Source organism: Arachis hypogaea, chromosome 19 (assembly GCF_003086295.3).
Source record: "Arachis hypogaea cultivar Tifrunner chromosome 19, arahy.Tifrunner.gnm2.J5K5, whole genome shotgun sequence".
Classification (NCBI taxonomy): domain Eukaryota; kingdom Viridiplantae; phylum Streptophyta; class Magnoliopsida; order Fabales; family Fabaceae; genus Arachis; species Arachis hypogaea.
Window position 1 is genome coordinate 1,198,996 of NC_092054.1, and position 22,501 is coordinate 1,221,496.

Below are 22,501 nucleotides of genomic sequence, written 5' to 3' on the forward strand. Positions count from 1 at the left end.
TCATATAATGCTACCTCGGCTTGAGAACTAGCATCAGTAGGTGCTGGAGGCTCTTCCCTACGAAGAGCACAGTCAAGGTCTGCACACCTTAAGTGAAAGAGAATCTTATCTTTCCATTCTTTATAGTTGTCACCACTTAACAAATGAACTTCAGATACAATTTCAGATATCATTACTGCTGCAAATAATGAATCATGCTAACATTATTCAACTTTAAATAGGCACATCAAAATTCATAACATATAATAATACATGCCAATGCAAGTCATATCAAAATAAATATGAATCATAGTGTCATTAAAATCTACCTGTGGCAAAGATTTTAACACACATAATATTCACTATATTAACTAAAGTATTAAAATTAGAAAATAAAATACTACTTCTTAATACCTGTAGGCTAATTAAGAAGTAAAAAATATTTTTTATTTCAATCTAATTATATGTGAATAACATAATAAATTATTGTGGGTAAGTTCATTATATAATTCACAACAATTATATTAATATTTATGTGATTTCTTTAAATATAATTATTATCAAGGATGCTGTGGTTACTCCTCAATAAATCATGTATTAATCACAATATGATATGCAGCGAAAGAATTTATATTGCATGCAAATATAATCATCAAATAAATAAATTTAGTGACATAAATAATATCAAAAGTGAAGATGATGTAGTGGACAAATTTTTTAACAATATTTAGAAGATCCAAGTTTAAATCTCACTCCTACCAAAGTTTGAATATTTTATAACAAAATTAAATTTTGAAGTCCAACAACTTCAACTTGAAAGTAGCAAGCATTCAATATTTTATAACAAACAAAATTCATCAATTAAAACAAGTTCTTTCAGTCTTCTCTCTTACAACGCCTTTCTCTTTTCTTTTCTTTTATTTTTTTTTATTCAAGAATGAGAAAACTTATGAAAATCACAGAAAATTATACTATTATGAAGAACAATTACGACACAAATTAGAAAATTTCTTTTGAGAGTATTATTTATTATTCTCTCTTCTTACTTTAATTTCAATGGTTTTCTCTTACTTATTCTAAAATTTATACTATATATTTTTTCTTTGAAAACAGTTAATCAAAATAATGCACAGTAATTAAATTTTAAAATGACAAAGTATAGATAATTTTGTACTATACCACATGTTAGATATTTTATAAAATCAATAATTTACGTATTTTTAACTATTGCCAATAAATCTTTTGATTTAATTTAGAACTTCCAATTCTTAAATCACAAAATTAGATGAAATTCAAATGTGTTTATTTTTACTGTGTGATCAAAATTAAAGACCTAAACTTTATAAAATTTATAAATAATCATATTCTTTTCATAAAAAAATAAACTAACTATCAATATAATTAATTAATAATTATAATACTATCTAAATTAATTTCTATATTAATAAATTAGAACACAATTATAATAAAATTTCTATCAACGGTTGTATATGTCTAAGAATTTCTCATTTTAGTGGTAAATCGGTTGTTAACAACTGTACAACAACTTATTTTAAAAATGCACTTATCAATCTTATACAGCTGTGTCTGGTGAGTTTGACACATTCCTTACAATTTTAACGGTGGAGATTTAATTGTATATCAATTCATCCACATGGAATGCACTAGAATAATTTTTCAGTTTTAGTTGGGCTTAAAAAATGTGCTTTAATATATTTTAAAAGTTATATAAAAGAATTATTTACATGATCTTAGAAATATAGATATTCTCAAAATAATTTAGTTTTGAGATAATCAGTAGAAGTAAGTTTAGAAAGAATATATATATATATATAGACACACACACTATTATTATAATCTTTACCACATTGGGTTGTAATGGGAGGCATGAACCTTTACATATATATGAAGATTAGACTTGTAAATCATTTCTTATTTCCCGTTATAGCTACTAGCTAGGTAGCCCTCAACATTTGTTTGTTTTTTAATGTATGGTTTTTTTTTTTTTTTTTCTATGAAGACTCACCATCTTTGGTGGTAATAGGCTAATACCATAACTCCTTAATATTTTGCGTTATATGCTATGCTCATATTTAAGAGTTGTCTAACAATGTTAATTGAGTATAATAAAAAATAAATAAAGTTCACATATCTTAATTTTATATTATATATCTTTTTTTTTAATCGTAATTATACTTTTAGCACATTCAATTAGTTATTGAACTATTGTTGAATTGTGAAAATAGCATATTTCTTCCAATATTTTTGTCTCCTTATTCTATCAAAGAAAAATATAGAGCAATAATAAGAATATTAAATAAGCGCAAACAATAGATATATCAGATGTTTAATTTATTAAGTATATAAATGATTATTTTAATGTTAAGATTTAAAAGATAATTTGGAGGTGGAGTATTTTTTTATTTTAGTGAATCATTTTTATAATTTATTATATCAATATTACTTTTATTTCTAATGTAACAAAAGATTTTTTTTTTTAAGGGTGTGTATCAATAATTATTATTTTACGTATAGAATGTCTTGTTCATTCGGAGATAATAATAATAATAGAATACCTAGACACTTGTGTTTTGTCGTTTTCCCCAAATTGTAGGATATTTGCCACTTGTTAAATATATGTATAGGATATCCTTATTATCTTTCTTCAATTAAGTTAAATATTGAAGGCATATCTTCAGTTTGCTTAAAGGAAAAAAAATTAAAGAAAGAAAAAAATGCAGCTAATAGCTAGAAGACAATTTATTAGTTTGAATTGAAGTGAAGTTTGGAGTGAGAGTAGCACCCTCTCATTTTCATCTCATCCCATCACTTTCGAGTTAAGTAAGGAAGTATGATTCTTCGGACATTCAAAACTTTTCTCATCATCTTTTAATTTGTCTCATTGAACCGCATAGTTAAACCACTATCCGTCCTTCTTTTTTCTTACAATAATTATTATAATAATAATAATAGGTATGTTCGATAATTCTTTACAATATATTCTCTTAAAGTTTTTGTGGCTCATTTTTTTCGATATGGTAGCAACATGTGTGTAGATGTAAAGGATATAGGTGCTAAATATAGATGTGGGACAGTTTGTTTTAAAACAGTAAAAAGAGAAATTGAACTATCTGATTTCTTTGTTAAAAAAAATTTGTCTTCTAATCGGATAATCTGAATTGTGTGGGAGAGAGAATTTAAATTTTGGCTAAACTAATCGGACCGTCCAATTTGTATATTCTAAATTTTTTAATTATTTAAACACAAATCGAAGGATCCGATTTTTGTATAAAAAATAGGACCATCCGATTTTTATTCCTAATATCACAGTTGTGTAAAATATCCATATACTCAATAACTACGTCCTACACTATTTTTCTCTCCATATCTATAAAAAAATGTGCTACTTTGTTAGTCTCGAGAGGTGATAATTGTGAAAACAAAAACAAAAAACAAAAAACAAAAAACAAAAAGGAGTAATGCCACCATAGGGGATAAATATAATATATATTAAATAATCCACCGAGCTAAAGTTTATAATATTAAAAATTAATTATTTATGTCTCTTATTTCATCAGTTTAAACTTTTTTAAAAAATAATTTTATAATATAATATAAAAACTTCTATAATTACATGATTTAGAATTTAATCTTTATTAATTTATTTCAAAAATAAAACTTATGTAAAAATTTATATAAACATAAAAAAATTATAAAAAACTAATTATTTATGTACTTTTTTTATAAATTTATAAATTTTTAGAAGTAATTTTATGATAATAAAAAATATAAAAAAAGATTGTCCAACAGTAATTATTCTACTTTGGACAATTATTGTTATTGCGTTATATATTCTAATTTTAGAGAAAAATTTAAAATAATATTTGACAATTATTTCAAAAGACAACGAAATTTTTTAAAAAAAATTTAATTCAATTTTTGACAATTATTTCAAAAGGACAATAAGGTTTTTGTGCCAAAAAAAGTTAATGTTATTTTTTTTTTACACAGTAGTCAAATTAGGTGTTTTTTTTTTAGTCTTGTTGTCATTTCGAGATCATTATCAGGAATCGAGTGGATATTCACTCTATATTTTAAATTTTTGAAAGGGAAAATAATAGCGGCCAATAGTTGTTTGAAGATACACACCCATCATTGTTCTAAAAGTATAGATTGTTCTCAAAATAAAGATTGATTGATTGATGTATGAATGTTATAAAACTCTTTTGGTTTGAATTAAATTGGAGCCACAAAATTAAATTGTATGTATGTCACTCTCTATCTTGGTACTTAATTATTAGCTAGCATCATTACATACACAATGAGAATACAAAGATAAATTTTTTCAAATTGCACTGATTGTTGACCATTAACTTAAGATGGAAGAGTGGAGAAATTAAATTGATGAGTTTGTGTGATTCAAATTAGAAACCCAAAATGTTATAAGTATATATTCAATTATTTAAAGTTTTGTCTTATATATATATTGTTGTGATTAATTAATTAAATAATTAAGATTGTGACATTCATTTCCTCTTATGATCCACTAGATTGGTTGCAACTTCTGTTAACTTTTTTAAATTCAATAAATTAATTAATTACAACGCAGACCTAACATCAGCGCAAAGATAAGGATTTTAGAAGAAGAATCAATGGATAAGAATATTTACTTATTTAGTATACTCACTACAAAAAATTATGGTAATTACGGCGGTTTTTTTTGGTATTTACGGCGGTTTGAACCGCCATTATTACCAAGTACGGCGGTTTTGAAAAACGACGTAATTCTGAGCGCCATTCTGGTTATTACGGCGGTTTTCAGAAAACCGCCGTAATTTCCAGAGTTAAAACGGCGGTTTTCTGATAGGTTAAAACGGCGGTTCAAACCGCCGTTATTTCCAAATAAAACGGCAGTTTTCGGTTGGTTAAAACGGCGTTTAAAACCGCCGTTTTTACCAGGTTAAAATGGCAGTTTTTGTTGGTTAAAACGGCGTTTGAAAACCGCCGTTTTTACCGGGTTAAAATGGCAGTTTTGGATGGTTAAAACGGCGTTTATAAACCGTCGTTTTTACCATGACAGTACCGTTTTTATTAGTTAAAACGGCATTTAAAACCACCATTTTTACCGGATTAAAATGGCGTTTTTAGTTGGTTTAAACGGTATTTATAAACCGCCATTTTTACCATATAAAATTGACATTTTCTATCAGTTAAAAAAGTAATTTTTTTACCGTCATTTTTAGTGTTAAACAAATAAATTTTTTATTAAAATTTTACAATAACAAAAAATAAATATCCATAAACAAAATATTATATAACTCATAAACAAAGTCTTAAAAATATACTTTTTTTATTATGCTTTCGCTCGTTTCGTAATACATGAGGCATACAAATGTTGCTATTTCTTCTCTAAATTAAATAAAACAATGTAAAACTATAAGGAATAATCCAGAGGAGAATGACATGATGATAATAACAAAGTCCACTTCACATCATCAATGCTTTCTTGATTACTTCATGTATTTTGAATTGCACTTGATCTTTTGGTCTTCAAGCTCTCGTTTTAATGTTCCCACCCTTTCAAGCAAGATTGCACTCTCCTTATATAGGTTGAATGCCATTTTGAATTGCATGCGAAAATCTCATAGATATGGTTGGCAGCAAGAAAACTGAAAACTCAACTCTTTACTTAAACTGAATTATTATAATTGTAAATTCTGTTAAAAGACTATTATCTATAGCCATAGAAATTATCGGTTAAGCTTAAACACCAAATAGACTAACCTTTAGAGATTGGAATTATCAGTAAACAAACATAATCATATAATGGGGTTAGCAGAAAAAAATATGCGAAAGGTAAAAGGAATTGATACATCTTAAACAGGACATGCCATTATCTCAAATAAAAACAAAATTTCAAATGAGGTAACTGATTAGGACTATCAACTATAAATTTATAGTCTGTATCACAAGCTTATACTAATATCCATTTCTTGAACTAACCTTAATCATATCATAAGTAAACAGCCACATGATCAATTTAAGTTTAAATAAAAAAGCATTGCTGGTGATGAGAAAGTATCTACATGTGATGAGAAAGTAAAATTGATGCCTTCATTATTGAAAACTAAAAGGATAAAGAAAGATCAGCAACATCTCTAAACACAACAGCTGGATTCAAGCACCACAAGCTAATAGTATGTGTCCAGTTCCCAAAAGCTCTTACTGACATAAACCAATGAATGGTGATCATAAGTCATAACAATGCATTTTACCAATTCAGCATTAATGTTTCTAAAGAAACGACAAAAATATACACACTATTGGAACTTTTTATAGGACAATTGGTCAATCTAATACTTAATTGTTTGCCCAATCAAAATAAAAGGTTACAATAGTCATAACATGCTAAAAGATCCTCGAGATTATAATCAATTTAATCATTTATTTTTATAATAAACAAATCTTTTTCAAATTCCATATGTTTCCAATTTCTCAATTAGGATTCTATATTTTATTTTAAATTATATACCCCAGAAAATTTATTTATAAACCAAATAGATTCCCAAACCATTTACCAGTCACTTACATGAGGATAAAAGCATTGTGATTTGGAGTTCTGCAACTTATTATTGATTGCTTGGAGTGCAACTACTTACCAGCATCTTTTCTAACACATCGCTGCAGAGCAAGCTAGTAATCCAACATGTGAGATCTGTTTCTTGAGAAGAAATAAGTTACTGATGAGAATAAACCTCAAATAAGATTGATTACCAAACAAAACAAAAACAAAAAACAAAACAAAAGGTCATTGACAATATCAAATATTCTTTGATCACTAACTGAATATGTTACCAGAAATTACAAGTGTCACAACAAAATACTAATACACATACATTGGAGAACTTATACACAACAGAAAATACAAGAAAGTCATTGTCACACAGAAGAGGTTGTAACTCACCAGGTTTTCCACCTGACAGCACTGAACTTTCAGTTGGTTCCACACCAATCAACTACAAAAAGTCAAAAGAAAAATGATAACATAAGAAAATTAAACCATGATTATAGCAAAAATTATCAATCAAAATGGATCTTACAATCTCTCACCATAAATCCCTTGAAATTTAGCACTGGATTCTTGATTCCCTTGTTTCTCTCATAAATAATTTGAGACAACTGAGGAACATAGTGCCCTGAAAAGTAATTGTAGGGAACTGAATTATTCATCAATTCATGTAATTCAGGAACCTAAATCTTTAAGAAAAAACTAGTATATCAATCAATCACCTGCATAGCTTTCTCCAGCAATGTAGAACTCTCTATGCTTATACTGAAGAAATCTTTCAAACCACTTAACAAGAAATGCATAGGCATCTTCAGCTGTAAATTCAGGAACCCCAAGATCCCAAATACAAGCACACAACCAACTCAAGATCGTAATGAACAAAGCAAAATCGACATGATGAACAAATGTGACAACTTCATTACCTGTTCTCTGGTCACCAAATGTGTACAGATCCGTCGTCTTATTCGAGTACAAAAACCCGACACCAGCAAGAGAATCACAGAATAATATGTTTGCCACTACAACACCAACACCAGCAAGCAATCAAAAGCATGTAAAGAACAAGAAAACAAGAAAAAATAACACAGTTGGTGATGCAAAATTTTTCAATTTTTTTCATACATTTGTTCCAAGCATATAAGGGTTCAAGTAAAGTGACTTCTCATCAGGCTTAATCCTAAAAGCAGAGAGAATCAAACAATATATGAGAGAACCAATAGGAATTTTTGGAAGTACTGTAAAGTCATTGTCAATATAAAATAATTACAAACAATTTTTGCAGATATTTATTTCGATGATTTCTCCAATACGCAACCCAAAATTAAAATTGTGCATTGGAAAAATAGCAAACCATATCACTAAAATCCAAATGCTGCATGGCAAGTGAAGTTCCAGCAATAGTCAGCAAGCAAAGTGCAACGAAGGCCTCTGAGCTCCTTGCATCTGCAGAGCTCGTTGAAGGCAGCAACAACGACATTGTTTGCAGTGGCGACGCCGACGAGGAGATGAGCTGCAACGGGCGGCAGCAAAGAGATATACGAGAGAGGTGGAAGATGAACGGCGACAAGAGATTAGGGTTCGTCAATCACATCACTCTCCCCTTCTCAAATACAACACTAATCACTATCAGATGCATTACTTCCTCAGTTTAAAAATTAAAACACATAAAAAGGGGGAAAAAAAAATAACTGCCAAAAGAAATTGAACATTACGTCGGACACTAAAACCGCCGAAATTAACTCAAAAAATGGCAGTTATATGGACCTACCATAATACTATTGCCATTTTAATCAAGATTTTTTGTAGTGACTGTCCGAATCATCATTATTATAATTTTCAAAGTATTGATATCTCTCCACCATGCATATATATGAAGCATATGCCTTATCAACCAGCTTGAGATTAAGTTTTATAATAAATTAAAGTTAATTAGCTGATCTTGATATTATCTCTTTAATTTGATTTTGCTTTTGTAGTATAATAAAATTATCCTCAAAAATTTAAATTGATAAAAAGAAGTAACATGAATAATAATATTTTTTTCAAATAAAAACTTTTTTATATTTGTTTAATATTTTGTATGGCCTTTTTTCTCTTTTTAGAATTTATCAAAAATTAAATTCTACATCTTTTGAATATAAAATTTTAATATTATATTATAATACTATTTATTTAAAAAACTTAAGTTGATAGGAATGACAATATAAATAATTATATTTGATTTTAAGAAATTTGATTTTGTTTATATGGTATCATAAAAATTATTTTTCTCAAAAGTTAAATTAATAAGAGTATACAATATAAATAATTATATTTTTAATATTTTTCTTCAAACAATAATCTTTTTAGATTTATTTATTTTTCATATATCTTTTTTTTATTTGTCTTATACTATTTTTTTTTTCTTTAAAATTTACTAAAGATCGAATTCTAAAAATATTTTGCATAATTATTTAATAATAAAATTATTAAAGTTATTTTTATATATAGTCATTTGTATAATGGCTTAACCTAATATATTATTAATTTAGTTTAGACTCATTTAAACTCATACATGACACTATTATATTATTCATAGGTTTTTTTCTATCAATTTAAGAATTTTGAAAAATTAATTTTATAATATTAAAATTTTATGACAAAAGTTTTAAATTCGCTTATTATTAATTAAAAAAACAAAATTTAGCTTTAGACAAAAAAAAAAAAAAAATCCTCCGAACCAAAGTTTTATATGAGAGGTGGTATAATAATATAATTATTTATATATTTTTTCACTAATTTAAATTTTCAAAACAACTAATTCCGTAACCCTTAAATATGAGAACCACAATATTTCATTGAATAGAAAAATCAAAAAAATAAAGAAAAAAAAGTCAAAACAGCCTCGATAATTATATTGAAAGATAACGAGATTTTTATGTAAAAAAAATTAATATTATTTTTTTTGGTACAAAAACTAATCAGTTTTAAAAAAAAAATCATAAATCAAATTGAGTATTTTTTTTTTAAGAATCTCATTGTCTTTTCGAAATAATTGTCAGGATCAAATGGGTATTCACCGAAGAAAGTTTGCAAATAAGAATTCTGAAAATTTAGTTAACCTGTTTGAACAGTAATGCATATGTTCCATTTGGATTTAATTTGTTGACTTTACTTATCGGTGGCAGCAATAAATACATCAATAAGTCCATTTTGATGTTCCAACAACTTTGACTTCATTCTCATCTCTTTAACTCACTTTAGGACCCTCCATCTCTTATGCTTCCACCTTTACTTTAATACTTTCTGCTTTGTTTTTTATTAATTAATTAATTCTATTAATTATTCAACTTGGCCTTAATTTTAGATATTGTGTGCTTCAAGTTATAACAAGTTGTTGGCGTTGCTACAAAGTTATTAATTTATTATTATTAATTTATTATGCTACTAATCTTGACAACAACATGCCAGCATTTTTAAAGATTCCACTCTTCATTTCCCATACCCCCTTATTTTATTAATACATATAGAATTATAGATAACTCACCAACACTTTTGTTTTCGCAATTTTATTATTATACTTAATAATAGTTTAAAAAACAAAAATACAAAAATATAGAAAAAAACTAATAGTAGTAAGAAAATATATGAATAAAGAGAAACATTTCTAAAAGTTTAATTAATAATTAATAATTAATATTATATTTATTATCTTTTTAAAACTTCCATCCTTATTAAGGGCAAAAATAAAAAAAAACTTTATATTATCTAAATATTCTAAATAAAACAAATATTTTTAACCCTTAAAATTTTGAAAGATCAATGGTTTTAAAAAGCGTATATATATATAGAGATTAAGTTTCACTAAAGTAGACGAATTATTTTTCAGTTAAAATAATAACATTCACATATAATATAAATTATAAATTTAATAGTGATAAGTCTTTTATTTTATTATTTTATTAATTTTTTACTTTAAAAATTATAAATTTAATTTCTTTTATTAAAAACACAATTTAGAAGTATACAGCATATTTTTATAAATTATGGTCCAATTATATTTTAGTGCGTATTATAAGACCTATATGAAAAATAATTAGTGCCAAAATTTATGCAAACGTTTTATTTAATTTTTTTATGTAAGTGAAAAGCAGAAAGACAACTAGACATAGCATTGTCTTTGGAATTTGGAGGCTGAAGTTTATCCATTAGGATAAAGGAAACGCATAATAAAAATAAATAAAAAAAATAAAATGAACATGTTACATTATCCAAAAGATCCAAAATTGGTGGGGCCCCTGCTAATAGATTTCACGAGCTTACGTGTTAAACAATCCCACCAGATGCTTACACGTGTCCATTCCACCCTGTTACGCAAACTACAAGACAACAACAAATACAAGAAGGTTCATGAACCGGGACCCACATTTTATCCATATCCTTGCACGTGATGCCACGTGCCTCTGAGCCCACACCACACGGCGGCAAACTACGCCGTTTCATTTTCGCCACCGCGTTTCCCAATTTACCCTCGCACTAACGGACAAAACCTATTGCGGCCGTCCCTCTATAATCACGTTTAGCTTGTGTTTAAAGCTTTTTCTTTGATTATTTATTTTATATATTTAGAAGCAATTATTTTATACCATGAGAAATTTAGAGTATAGATATAGAATATAGATTAACTTAATGGTTGGAATTCTTGCGATTACCACCCTTTAGATTGTTAGTAACAACATTTAATACTAAAACAGAATCCCATAGCTTGAAGGGTGGTTTGGTCATTTTAAATACGTTGTGGTTGCGTCTGAGTCACGTGACTTCCGAAAACATTGAAGTCTTGAGGTTCAGCTGCGCCCGCCATTTTCTTTAGTAGCCAAGAACCGAGTCTTCTTCTCCTCTTATCTTCAAATCACACGCAAAACGCTGTCGTATTACTCGTAACTTTACATAACCGTCCCTGAAAGCAGTGATCATGGTTCAGCTAATGAGATCCGACCACCAGTGCCTGAAAAAGGTGAAGCTTGAATCCAATGAAGATCATGACCTTCCTTCTCTTCACAAGCGTCCCAAATTCGATTCTCCACCTAAGGTCAACTTCAATTTTTATTCCTCTTATTATTATTATCATTATTGTTTGAATTTTTGAATAACCTAATTCAAATACTTGTGTTTTTTTGGAACAGAGTGATGATTCAATTGCGGTTCCTACAGCAGGTTCTTACAATCCCTTGGATGAGCCAAGCCCCTTGGGTTTGCGTCTCAGGAAGAGTCCTTCCCTTTTGGATTTGATTCAGATGAAGCTCTCACAGCAACAAGATGATAACGCTTCCGCAATGGCACTTGCCAGTAAGAAAGATCATAAGGCTGGTGCCAAAGCTGCTTCTTCTTCTTCTGCCAGTGATTCTAAGTTCAAGGCCTCTAATTTCCCTGGCACAGTATTGAAGATTGGGACTTGGGAGGTATCATATATATAATTTGCTATATGATCATGTGCATTTTAGTTTGTTTATTTGTTAGATTTGATTTAATTGGAATTTTGGTTAATTATTGCAGTATAAGTCTAGGTATGAAGGGGATTTGGTGGCAAAATGTTACTTTGCTAAGCATAAGCTTGTTTGGGAAGTGCTTGATGGTTGTCTTAAGAACAAGATTGAAATCCCTTGGTCTGATATCATGGCTATCAAAGCAAACTACCCTGATGATGCCCCTGGAACACTTGAAGTAGTGGTAAGCATAAGCTACATCTTTGTTTAGCATCACCATTGTGTTGTTGCCATTGCTAAGTAGTTGGTGTTGGTTTTTGTTGTAGCTGGCTAGAAGACCCTTGTTCTTTAGGGAGATCAATCCACAACCAAGGAAGCATACCTTGTGGCAAGCAACATCAGATTTTACTGGTGGACAAGCGAGTTTGCACAGGTACCTACCTATAAGGGGTGAGTAAACTACCATTCTGAACCTCGAAAAATTAGTTTGTTGACAAAATGGTTCCTTAGTACCTGAAAGATTGATTCTACTTGACAAATTTACCCAAAGTGTGGACTGTTTTGTCAGTGAACTAATGATTTGGGGCGAAAATGGTGGTTCACTTGAAACTCAAATGAAGCATTATAATCTTTTGAATATCACAGGAAAATTATCAATCTATAAGGGGCTATATTGTTACCGAACTAAACAGATAAAGCGGGTGGTTTACTCTGATTTAATTTGCTTTTAATCTGATATGAGGGTGAAGCAGAATTAACATTAGTATTTGATGCTGATGCAAAAGTTTTTATTTTTTTATGATTTGTTTTAGGCGGCATTTTCTGCAGTGCCCTCAGGGGTTACTAGGGAAGCATTTTGAGAAGCTCATTCAGTGTGATCCCCGTCTCAACTATTTGAGCCAGCAGGACGAGATTGTGTTGGACTGTCCGTGTTTCGAAACCGGTAATGGAATCGATGACCAAGTTGAACCTAGTTCTTTCGACAGAAAGAGCGACGTGCAAGCCGGTTTTTTCGGGTTACGGGATGTTGAATCAGGGTCTGCAGCGCAATCATCTTCCTCAAAAAGTGAACATAATCTTGGGAAAGCTTTTGAAAATGTTTCTCAAGAAATCACCTCACCTAGCTCAGGTAATTGCCGTGGATTATCTTTTATATGCCATATTATTATTTGAATTAAGTATGATGCTATTATGATTATAGGATTTCTCTTTGAAGTTCCTACGATATTGCTGATGGTAAAAGTAGTAGTTACCAGCTATATTAATTTATACCTTCAAGTTTCACTTATAAATAATTAATAAAGAATGTTGTTAACGAGAAAATGCTTGATGGTTGTTGAAACTGCAATGAAAACTTATCCAATATTCTTATCCATTGTGTCGATAATTAAAGTGTCAAGTGATTATGGCAAATATTTTTACACGTTTTAAGTTGCCCTACAATCCTGATCTTGGTGGATTGAGTTGTATTGTGGTCCCTCTCATTTGTCTATTAAAAAACACATGTAAAATTGTTACCGCTAAACTACGGAGTATATTCATGTAAGCAGTACTCATATAGTAGCTTATGGTGGTCCCAAAGATTTTATATATTAGTGTTATTTGTCATGTGCAGTAAACACCCATGCAGTCAGAGATTTAGGAAATAGAGGAGCTGAAACTCTGAAGATTCTTAGCAATTTGGATCAGATCAAACTCTCTGGTCTTCACCCTTCAATGTCCATGAATGATCTGGTTAACCACATTGAAACCTGCATCTCGGAACAGATGGCATCCGGGAACCCTAACTTCGCTGGTGGCGACGGCCAGCTCAGCAGATCAATCTTGGAGGAATTCACACAGTGCTTGTTCAACGATAACACTCAACTCGCAGCAGCAGTCCCAGATGAACATTATGTGATGTCAAGGGTGAACTCACTCTGCTGTCTCCTGCAGAAAGATAACATTAACAATAACCCTTCAACAGTAACAACAGGCACAATGAGGAGAAATGGTAATGATGGTGTTGACGCAGATGCAAATGGAAAAATTGGTGGTGGTGAGAGTAACAATAACAATAACACCAATCAATGCAAGAGTAAAGGGATTGATTTGGAACTTAATCAGCAAGATGGTGATGGTTCTGGCTGCAACAAGCAGCAAGGAAGTAGTGGCTTAGCAAGAAAGGAATCAGTTGGTGATTTGCTGCTTAATCTTCCAAGGATTGCATCTTTGCCACAGTTTCTGTTTCCCATGACTGAGGATTCTGTGAATCAAGTTAGATAGCATAGTAACAACGATGTGTTACCAAAGTTTGCAATGCAGACATCATAGTTTCCAGCTTTCCATCATCATATGTAGTCTTCAGCAGTGTGAATATTATTATATATGCAGTCAGTTTTTTGTTTCACCCCAACCCAACAGGGATTCAGAGATTCACATTGATGACGAATCCTTTGCAGACACTATGGGATATACGTTGTTGTATTTTTCAGTGGAGAGAAAAATGATTAATAACCTTTCAAAACCCTTGTAGAGAGTATATTAATTTCTTGAGAAACCGGAAAACCTGGTCCAAAGATGAAAATAATAATCTCGTGTTCTTCTTTTCTTGACTATTAGATTCGTACATTCAAGTTCATCAAATTCATACTTGGTACAATATTTTTCCAATTATTTACTAGGTATGCGGCCCTTTCCCGGACCCTGCGTTAAACGCGGGACGCTTGTGCACCGGGTTGCCCTTTATTTACTAGGTATGATTTCCAGATTTTATGAAAGGTTGATCTGCTTGCAATAATCAAACATCCAATGAACCTACCTTAAAAAGATATATGCAGAGTCAAAGAAAAAGGTTATTAGTTTATTACAACTAAAACATCATATAAATTAACTGCAAACCAACATCTATAAGATTTACATTATTTCTTTGAGAGACAAACGAATAAACATGTTCAATGCCCTTCTTTTCTTTCTTTTTTCTTCACATTTTCCCCTTATATATTACTATTATATATATGCACTTGCGAGCAGCAAAACCATATAAGCACTGCACTAACTATGGTCACATAATCTACAAGCCTAAAACAAAAGAATTTAATAATAAAGACACAAACAAACTAATGAAGTACCAAGTTTAAGAATGCTTCTGCAAGTTAACAAAATGACACTGATAACTTGTTATGTAACTTTTGAAATAGTTTTTGTAACATTTCATTTTAGTGCCTTTATGTTATAGTGTTGGTTCCTCTTTGACAGTGAGTCGGTAGAAATGTGTCTCGGGCACCCTTTCTTTTCCCGCATAAGCACCCAAAGGATGTAATGTGGACAGCCTAACCTAATAATTGCATCAGTATTTGATGGATTGCTGCATGCACAAGGCGGGATTCGAACTCACGACATTTGCTTAAGCGAACGAATAAATTGACTACTCGACCAACCCAAGTTGGTTTGCTTTACTTCAAACTTGAATCTTATTATTCAAACATAAAATTTTCATGCGTCAATCACCACTGGTTATTCATCTACAGCTAAGTTTGAGAATTCAGTTATATAATGGAGCAATCGAATAAGCAGTGACAAATAACAATAATATCATCAATTCCTCTAATAAAAATGTGATTTGTATATAAATGCATGCATGTCCCCACAAAGTTGACAATTCGCAGCTAGTAAAACTTGTCGATGTTCAATTTTAGGGTCATTTATTTTATTGAAACAACACAGAACTCTAGTGTTTGTCAATTGATATTCTGAAAGAAAATTTTGAAGCACTTCCAGTCCAAAACCACCATTCACAAATCGAAAATTATATTAATAGAGCAAGTTAATGATAGAAGCTAGAACACTAACAAATTCCATAAATTCTGGAAACAGTACACATCACCTGTCAGTTATGTCTATTGTGCTAATACACATTGCACTATTTCATGAGTATTAAAATTATCCACACAAACAGAACATGGACCTAAACTCAGATTTCACAACTTAGACCTGAGATGTACCAGCTTCCTGAGATGTACCAGATTCCTGGGTAAATACATTAAAAAGAGAATCTCAGCAGCATGTTACATTAACTCCAATGCAAATAATCAATGAAAAAAAGCCTAACCACATGAAAGAGAGAGGGGAAATGTTTAAACACAGTACTTAATCAAACCTATGAAATAGTTGATGCCAATTATCAATATATATACAAGGAACATGAAGCAAAAATCAAATGAGATATCTTGAACAAAACAAAATAGAAGCAATATCATTAATAGTTTCGATGATTTATGATAGGCAGTAGCTATGATTACTCATGCAAGGAACTTAACGATCACAAATAATTATGAGTCAAAAAATATAAGCAAACCTTATGATAAAGTAATGACAAAGCAAAACCAGATTATCAAAGTAAAAATGCATCCACACATAACTAAAATAAACAAATTAAAATGTACCTCCTCCAGAACCATGTCACAGAACTTGACATCCAAGAAACCATCCACCATTTTCAATATTTTGCCACGAAATGTCGCTGAACCACAGAGACGAATGTGTCCAATAAAAGTAATGTAATACATTAGGCCGGCAACACGGGGAGCACCGGGAACACATTGGACATTAACCTTGACAATCTTACGAGGCTCACTTTCCACCCCCTAGATAGTATTAACAAGAATAAAAATAATGATTAGTGAATGAGATTATAGACATAAAAAAAACTCAATAAAGCAAAAACCATCATAGACACAACATTTAAGGAATTGAAGATGTCCAAGCATGCCCTAGCCAAACGAAACAAAAGTCGCTCGCGAGACTCATTTACTATCTCATAGGGTCGAATTCCGCCAGGTATTGAAGGCCCATCCTCCGGAGCATCGAATCCCTGTAAACAAGAGTTAAATTATGATATGATATTAAAAAGAAAAAAAATAAAGCGTGTGGTTTTAAAGCACCTCACTGCTGTAATCTTCAGAAGAAGTTACTTTCACCGTTTTATTCGGTTTATCATCTACATCATCCCTACCTCTTTGATCTCCGGCAGAAGCCATATCTCTCTCTAACTGTCAACCTGATTTCAGAAGAGAAGTTGACTGAGTGTTAGAAACAAGAGACTAAACTGAAGAAAAGATTTGTATATTATTGATTTTGTTGTAGTTATTTATTTAGGTTGTCTAGAATGATATAATATAAAAGAGTATTTATAGGTATTAAGAGAATTATAATAATAAAGACGTATCTCTTATAATAAATATTTAGATATACTAAATAATACTAATTGATCCTAATTGGTTCTAATTATATTCATTTCAATTTAATGATACAAAAAAATCAAAATCACACATCTGATTCTGGTGAATTGGGGTTAGGGTTTTTAATTTTTTTTATTGTTTACTGGTGCCTTCAACGTTGAATTCACGGAGGTAAGTGTAGTTTATTGGGCTTATACGTTGGGCTTTTTATTGGGCTGCTTGTTGGGTTTATTTCATGATTTTTACTACTAGGTAGATGTTCTTGTAGTTGTAGGTTTATAATTGGCTCTCTTAGTCAAATATTTATTCCGCTTCATTTTATTAAATATTTATAGCATCAACAAAAATTTGGTATATTCTTATATTAATGTATCCTTGATATAGTATTTAATTTTCCCTCCAATAGTTAAAAGAAAAATAGTAATATAAATATAAATTCAGTGGAGAGAAAAATGATTAATAACCCTTGTAGGAGTATATTAAGTTCTTAAGAAACCTGAAAACCTGATCCAAAGATGAAAATAATCTTGTGTTTTTCTTTTATGCTTGCAATAATCAAAGATCCAATGAATCTACCTTAAAAAGATGGATCTCTTTAGGGAGACAATGGACTATTTGTACAATGTACTATTGAGTTACAAAATGAACATCCTCCGTACTAGGGATAATAAACATCTTCCCAAAAACTTAAACTGATTTTGGAGTTTTTTAAGGATCAAACTCTTAACCTTTCAAATTTAGAGCTCTAATACTATGTCATAATACCACTCATACCAAAAGCTTCGGCTGATGGAAAAAGGTAACACTAATGGTTATATCTCTAATACTCCCTAAACCTCCATTGTGCACATTGTACAAATATTCCATTGACTCCTCATATTTTTCCTAAAAAGATATATGCAAAGTGAAAGAAAAAGGTTATTACAACTAAAACATCATATAAATTAACTGCAAACCAACATCTATAGGATTTACATTATTTTTTTTAGAGACAAACGAATAAACATGTTCAATACTCTTCTTTTCTTTTTCCCCTTATATATATTACTATTATGTATGCACTTATGAGCAGCAAAACCATACAAGCACTCCACTAACTTTGGTCACATAATCTACAAGCCTAAAACAAAAGAATTTAATAATAAAGACACAAACAAACTAATGAATATTTTGTTTATGGTTCCTCTCTGCCTTCATCTCCCATTTGTTCATCATTTCCCTCATCTCCCATCTGTTCTGCTTCTTGCAACATGTTCATGAGCATGTTCACTTGCTCTTGAAGCATTGTGTTTTCTCTTTCGACTCGAGCACGCTTGCTCTTTTCTTCCAAAAGCTGGATTTGCAAGTGCTCCAACACTCTTGAATCCTCCTCCAGTTGTTCATTTAGGCCATCTATTTCCCTGTCCTGCAACACAAACATCATAAAAAATGTCAGTGAAGTACCAAGTTTCAGAATGTTTCTGCAAGTTAACAAAATGACACTCATAACTTGTTATGTAACTTTTGAAATAGTTTCTGTAACATTTCATTTTAGTGCCTTTATGTTATAGTCTTGGTTCCTCTTCTTTGACAAATAACAATAATATCATCAATTCCTCCAATAAAAATGTGATTTGTATATAAATGCATGCATGTCCCCACAACCACAAAGTTTTCTTCTTTAAAGTATTGTTTATTTGAATAAAATTTAAGCACAAAATAGATCTTTAAGATTACTTTCTTTTTTTCTGCTGCGTATTATGAACACATGGTAATCCTTCGTAAACATGTACCTTTCGGTTCATTTCTTGGACAGCAATCCTTCTCATGCTTTCGACGACATCCACATTGACAAGCTTGCGCTTCTTTCCGATCAGCCATCCCTTGGGATAGTCTGCAGAATCAAAGTCAGGGGGTGGAAGCAAGGACTCATTGGAGGGTCGTAGCCGTCGGCCATTACTATTTGTTATAGGTTCTAATGGTTCAAACAAGGCCTTTCGACGCTCCGAAAGCTCGGAAGCTGGTGTCAAGTCCTGGTTCTCCTCGCTAGCAACTGGTGGTGCCGGCGGAGGAGTAACCTCCTTTTGGTTTGGCAATGTATCAGCCCCATTTTCTGATACCTCTGTTTTCCTCCAGCCAGCTGTGGGAACAAGTTACCATTCTTTTTGCCAGTTATTTAGCCACAGCAAAATTTGCACAACTATAACATATATATGCCATCTTTAAAGCTTAGACAAATTATAGGAGAATTCAAGATTCAAAACATGTAAAAAGTTGTTTATTAAGTCATTCAGTCATTAGTAGCGTTTGTTTTGAGATACTAAGACAGAGACTGGGAGACTGAGACTCAGTATTATGTTTATTGGTTCAGAGATTGGTACTAAAATTTCTGTCACTGTCCCTAAAATTTTAGTATTTCAGTACCTTCAAAAAGTAGGGACACAGGGGACTAAAATTTTTAGAGATGGAGACTGAAACTTTAATAATATTTTATACCTAAAATATCCTCATTTCAATTAGTTAATTCCAATTTTATCCTTTGTACAAATTAAATTAGAGTTTCATTCTTGTTTTAATTTTTGTCTTCTACTTTACACCAAACAGAATACTGGAATTTATTTTAATCTCTGTCTCTCAATAAGAAAACATATTTTACTTATGTCAAAAGTAAAATGAGGATTATTATGCACTCTAAGTCTAAACATTTTCATTTTTACTTATCAAGCTCATAAGTATTTCAAGGCAAAGCTTCAATTGGTACCTGGCTAGCTATAATAATAGGAGAAAATTGACATCACAAGATGAATGATCCAAAATGTACTATTATATTGTCCAAACTCCTTGTTTTTTATTTCCCTTTAAAGTGAAGTTTCCTTGAGAGAAACCACAATAAATTTGTGTTTTGTGAAATGGACAAAGGAAAACAGTTTCCATGATATTAGGGTTCAAGGGCTCCACCTCCATTTTTTGTTGGTTGAAACCTAACCACTTAATTTTACTAGCCCCATATTTTACAAGCAAATTAAACCAAATCTTGGCATTTCATATGGATGGAATAATAGAATGAATACAGAGAGAAAAATATCTCTCTTTGTTAAACAAAAGGTGGAAATTCAGGTGCAGTCAACTTCACGTGAAGTTGATAGCTGATAGCAAATCAGTCAAACCATCTAACGGTTCTCAGCTATCAACTTCATGTGAAGTTGACTCCACCTGAGTTTCCACCTAAACAAAATGTGATTCACTTTTTTTTTTCAAGGTTAGGCCATCCATGCTACAAGTAACCTACCCAACTACTAACACGAACACTCTCGAGATGTATTGTCAGTGTAAAATAATTTTTGTTAATTATCTAACCATCGTTTGATTGAATATCAACGTAAAAGAGTAAAACTCCTTTGTATTTGCATACAGTGCATAAAAATTAAATTCTTAAAGATGATGGATATACGAAGGTAAATATTAACATGTTTAGAGAAGGACAACATCAAAATTGAAGAGATCACTTTTTAGGTTGCCAAAATGGGAGGGATGGATGGAGGATGAGTTGTCCAATAAATTAAATAATGCAACTCAAAGACATGATTTATAAACTTTCTCACCAGCCACATGCTTCATTTTCTTCATTCTCAATCACAAAAAATAGTACAAAAAATCATCAATGTCTACACCAACCACAATTAAAAATAATATGGATAACTTATGATAAGCTACTAATCACCCAACAGATTAATTTCTTAATATTTCATTAAAAAGAAACTTGCATCATACTAAAACATTAACAACAAGCATTTATTTATTTATTTATTTATTTTAAATAAAAAGACAATGGTTGGTAGGACAATATTATCAAACAAAGTAAAGTAACGTGACCTAAAAGTCATGATAATCTCAAGTCCCAACTCCCAACCGTTCTCTCTCTCTCTTGAAGACATGATGAACAATCTTGAAGGATTTACAGAAAATCAATCTCATCAACCAAAAACTAAAGTTTGCAAATTGTACAAATTTTCTTAAAATTATGTTAATATGCAAATTAAATTCCATGCAGCATAGCAGTAATTAATTAGCCTTAGATTTTATACACACATATTTATATATTCAACAAATTATTACTAGGAACAACATATATATATTTATATGCAAGAAATTAAAGCATAAACAAAAATTAGATTGAAATACCTGATCTCTTTCTAGATTTCCAGTAAATGGTAGGAGTGGAAACAGGAGAGAAGCCATTCAAAGCATCATCCATCACCATATCTTCTTATCTTCTTTGATTAAATTAATTAATTAATTAAAAATAAAATAAAGGGTGGTGAAAATTCAGAACTTAAGCAACAACACATGCATATATACCAAAGTTTTTTCAAGTTTCAACAGAAAGAATGAAGGATGAGAGAGAGAAAGAGAAAGAGGTTATTGTTTGGTGTGAAGAGGTGTTTTTTGGAAGTGTTGGGTTTGGAAATCTTCCAAGTTCCGACCAACTAAGAGTCTTAGCTTTGGATGTGTCTCAAACAAAACAAGGAGTGTCAGATTCTCGTTATCATAATTGTCATGGGGACCATATCACCGTTAGATTAGATTTTTCAACGGCTTAGATTTCTTACTTTGGTGGAGATTTCTATGTCAAAGGGAATTCTTTTATTTATTCTATAAAATGCTAAATTTCTTATTAGGACGTGTAAGGTGTGGTAGTTTAGTTCATTTCCTTTTTTTTTAATAAAGTAATCGGAATTTGATTCCCATTCATAAAAATTATTCTAGTTTTGATAAAAAAAAAAAAAAAAGAACAAGTTCATCTTACTTTATTCAAGAATCAAGAGTATATTTTGGTATGAAGCACGGATACTTTGTTGAGTTAATGTGTCTGTGTGTGAGACATATTTTGGACACTATATTCACCGACACTCGTTCGAGACGCGTGTCTGCTGTGTCTAACTATCTCTTAATAAAAAATAAAAAAAAAAATTTCGGACACGATTGGACACACCTAAATACTATCACGTGTCAGCGTGTCCAGTCTTATTCTTAACATATATTTTTAAAACAAAAAAATATTTTAAATATTTGATATAATTAAAATAAGACATTAAAAATAATTAAAAAATTTAATTTATATTTTAATATCAACAAAATATCAAAATATCATTACGATTTATCTAAAAGATACTTTATATTTTATATGTATGCGTGTCCCGTGTCATGTAAAATTTTAAAATTCGCGTGCCCGTGTCGTATCGTGTCCCGTGTCCGTGTCCATGCATCATAGATATTTTGTAATATGTGTT

General features: G+C 30.6%; 4 protein-coding genes across 16 annotated transcripts; 1 reads left to right on the plus strand and 3 right to left on the minus strand.

Moving 5' to 3' along the window:
- Positions 1-5,312: 5,312 nt before the first annotated feature.
- LOC112776987 (uncharacterized) lies at positions 5,313-8,443 on the minus strand. 12 transcript variants are annotated; one of them, XM_072226966.1, is made up of 8 exons: positions 8,316-8,443; positions 7,899-8,147; positions 7,471-7,566; positions 7,270-7,362; positions 7,090-7,175; positions 6,944-6,995; positions 6,569-6,694; positions 5,313-5,648 (listed from the first exon to the last, which is right to left on the minus strand). In XM_072226966.1, exons 2-5 carry the CDS (start codon positions 8,022-8,024, stop codon positions 7,107-7,109), a joined length of 384 nt encoding a protein of 127 aa, XP_072083067.1. In that variant the 5' UTR covers positions 8,025-8,147; positions 8,316-8,443; the 3' UTR covers positions 5,313-5,648; positions 6,569-6,694; positions 6,944-6,995; positions 7,090-7,106. The 12 variants fall into 12 exon arrangements, with proteins under 12 accessions (XP_072083067.1, XP_072083065.1, XP_072083061.1 ...); XM_072226964.1 differs by having other exon boundaries at positions 5,313-6,204; XM_072226960.1 differs by having other exon boundaries at positions 5,313-6,694.
- Positions 8,444-11,123: 2,680 nt separating this feature from the next.
- LOC112775220 (uncharacterized) lies at positions 11,124-14,609 on the plus strand. The gene is made up of 6 exons (XM_025818715.3): positions 11,124-11,618; positions 11,713-11,988; positions 12,083-12,256; positions 12,339-12,445; positions 12,825-13,141; positions 13,628-14,609. Exons 1-6 carry the CDS (start codon positions 11,502-11,504, stop codon positions 14,275-14,277), a joined length of 1,641 nt encoding a protein of 546 aa, XP_025674500.1. The 5' UTR covers positions 11,124-11,501; the 3' UTR covers positions 14,278-14,609.
- A 1,175-nt stretch (positions 14,610-15,784) lies between these two features.
- On the minus strand, positions 15,785-17,140 carry LOC112775221 (uncharacterized). Of its 2 annotated transcripts, none has more exons than XM_072227072.1 (4): positions 16,971-17,140; positions 16,733-16,864; positions 16,437-16,637; positions 15,785-16,020 (listed from the first exon to the last, which is right to left on the minus strand). In XM_072227072.1, the coding sequence occupies exons 1-4, from the start codon at positions 17,028-17,030 to the stop codon at positions 15,979-15,981; spliced, it is 435 nt and encodes a 144-aa protein (XP_072083173.1). In that variant the 5' UTR covers positions 17,031-17,140; the 3' UTR covers positions 15,785-15,978. The 2 variants fall into 2 exon arrangements, with proteins under 2 accessions (XP_072083173.1, XP_025674501.1); XM_025818716.3 differs by having other exon boundaries at positions 16,935-17,135.
- A 1,009-nt stretch (positions 17,141-18,149) lies between these two features.
- On the minus strand, positions 18,150-21,984 carry LOC112775921 (protein HEADING DATE REPRESSOR 1). Its single transcript, XM_025819831.2, has 3 exons — positions 21,393-21,984; positions 19,004-19,350; positions 18,150-18,636 (listed from the first exon to the last, which is right to left on the minus strand). The coding sequence occupies exons 1-3, from the start codon at positions 21,469-21,471 to the stop codon at positions 18,406-18,408; spliced, it is 657 nt and encodes a 218-aa protein (XP_025675616.1). The 5' UTR covers positions 21,472-21,984; the 3' UTR covers positions 18,150-18,405.
- Positions 21,985-22,501: the final 517 nt, after the last annotated feature.

Excerpts from the sequence above, each read along its gene's own strand:
- LOC112775221 (XM_025818716.3), bottom strand. The coding sequence starts at position 17,030 with ATGGCTTCTGCCGGAGATCAAAGAGGTAGGGATGATGTAGATGATAAA. Across the intron at positions 16,638-16,732 it reads ACATCTTCAATTCCTTAAAT|GGGGTGGAAAGTGAGCCTCG; the intron begins GTTGTGTCTATG and ends AATACTATCTAG. Across the intron at positions 16,021-16,436 it reads GTGACATGGTTCTGGAGGAG|GAATCTGGTACATCTCAGGA; the intron begins GTACATTTTAAT and ends GTATTTACCCAG.
- LOC112775220 (XM_025818715.3), top strand. The coding sequence starts at position 11,502 with ATGGTTCAGCTAATGAGATCCGACCACCAGTGCCTGAAAAAGGTGAAG. Across the intron at positions 12,257-12,338 it reads CTGGAACACTTGAAGTAGTG|CTGGCTAGAAGACCCTTGTT; the intron begins GTAAGCATAAGC and ends TTTTTGTTGTAG. Across the intron at positions 13,142-13,627 it reads AATCACCTCACCTAGCTCAG|TAAACACCCATGCAGTCAGA; the intron begins GTAATTGCCGTG and ends TGTCATGTGCAG.
- LOC112775921 (XM_025819831.2), bottom strand. The coding sequence starts at position 21,471 with ATGGTGATGGATGATGCTTTGAATGGCTTCTCTCCTGTTTCCACTCCT. Across the intron at positions 19,351-21,392 it reads GAAATCTAGAAAGAGATCAG|CTGGCTGGAGGAAAACAGAG; the intron begins GTATTTCAATCT and ends TTGTTCCCACAG. Across the intron at positions 18,637-19,003 it reads TCCAAGAAATGAACCGAAAG|GACAGGGAAATAGATGGCCT; the intron begins GTACATGTTTAC and ends TTTGTGTTGCAG.
- LOC112776987 (XM_072226966.1), bottom strand. The coding sequence starts at position 8,024 with ATGTCGTTGTTGCTGCCTTCAACGAGCTCTGCAGATGCAAGGAGCTCA. Across the intron at positions 7,567-7,898 it reads ATTTGGATTTTAGTGATATG|TGGCAAACATATTATTCTGT; the intron begins GTTTGCTATTTT and ends TTGGTGTTGTAG. Across the intron at positions 7,363-7,470 it reads ATTTGGTGACCAGAGAACAG|CTGAAGATGCCTATGCATTT; the intron begins GTAATGAAGTTG and ends CTGAATTTACAG.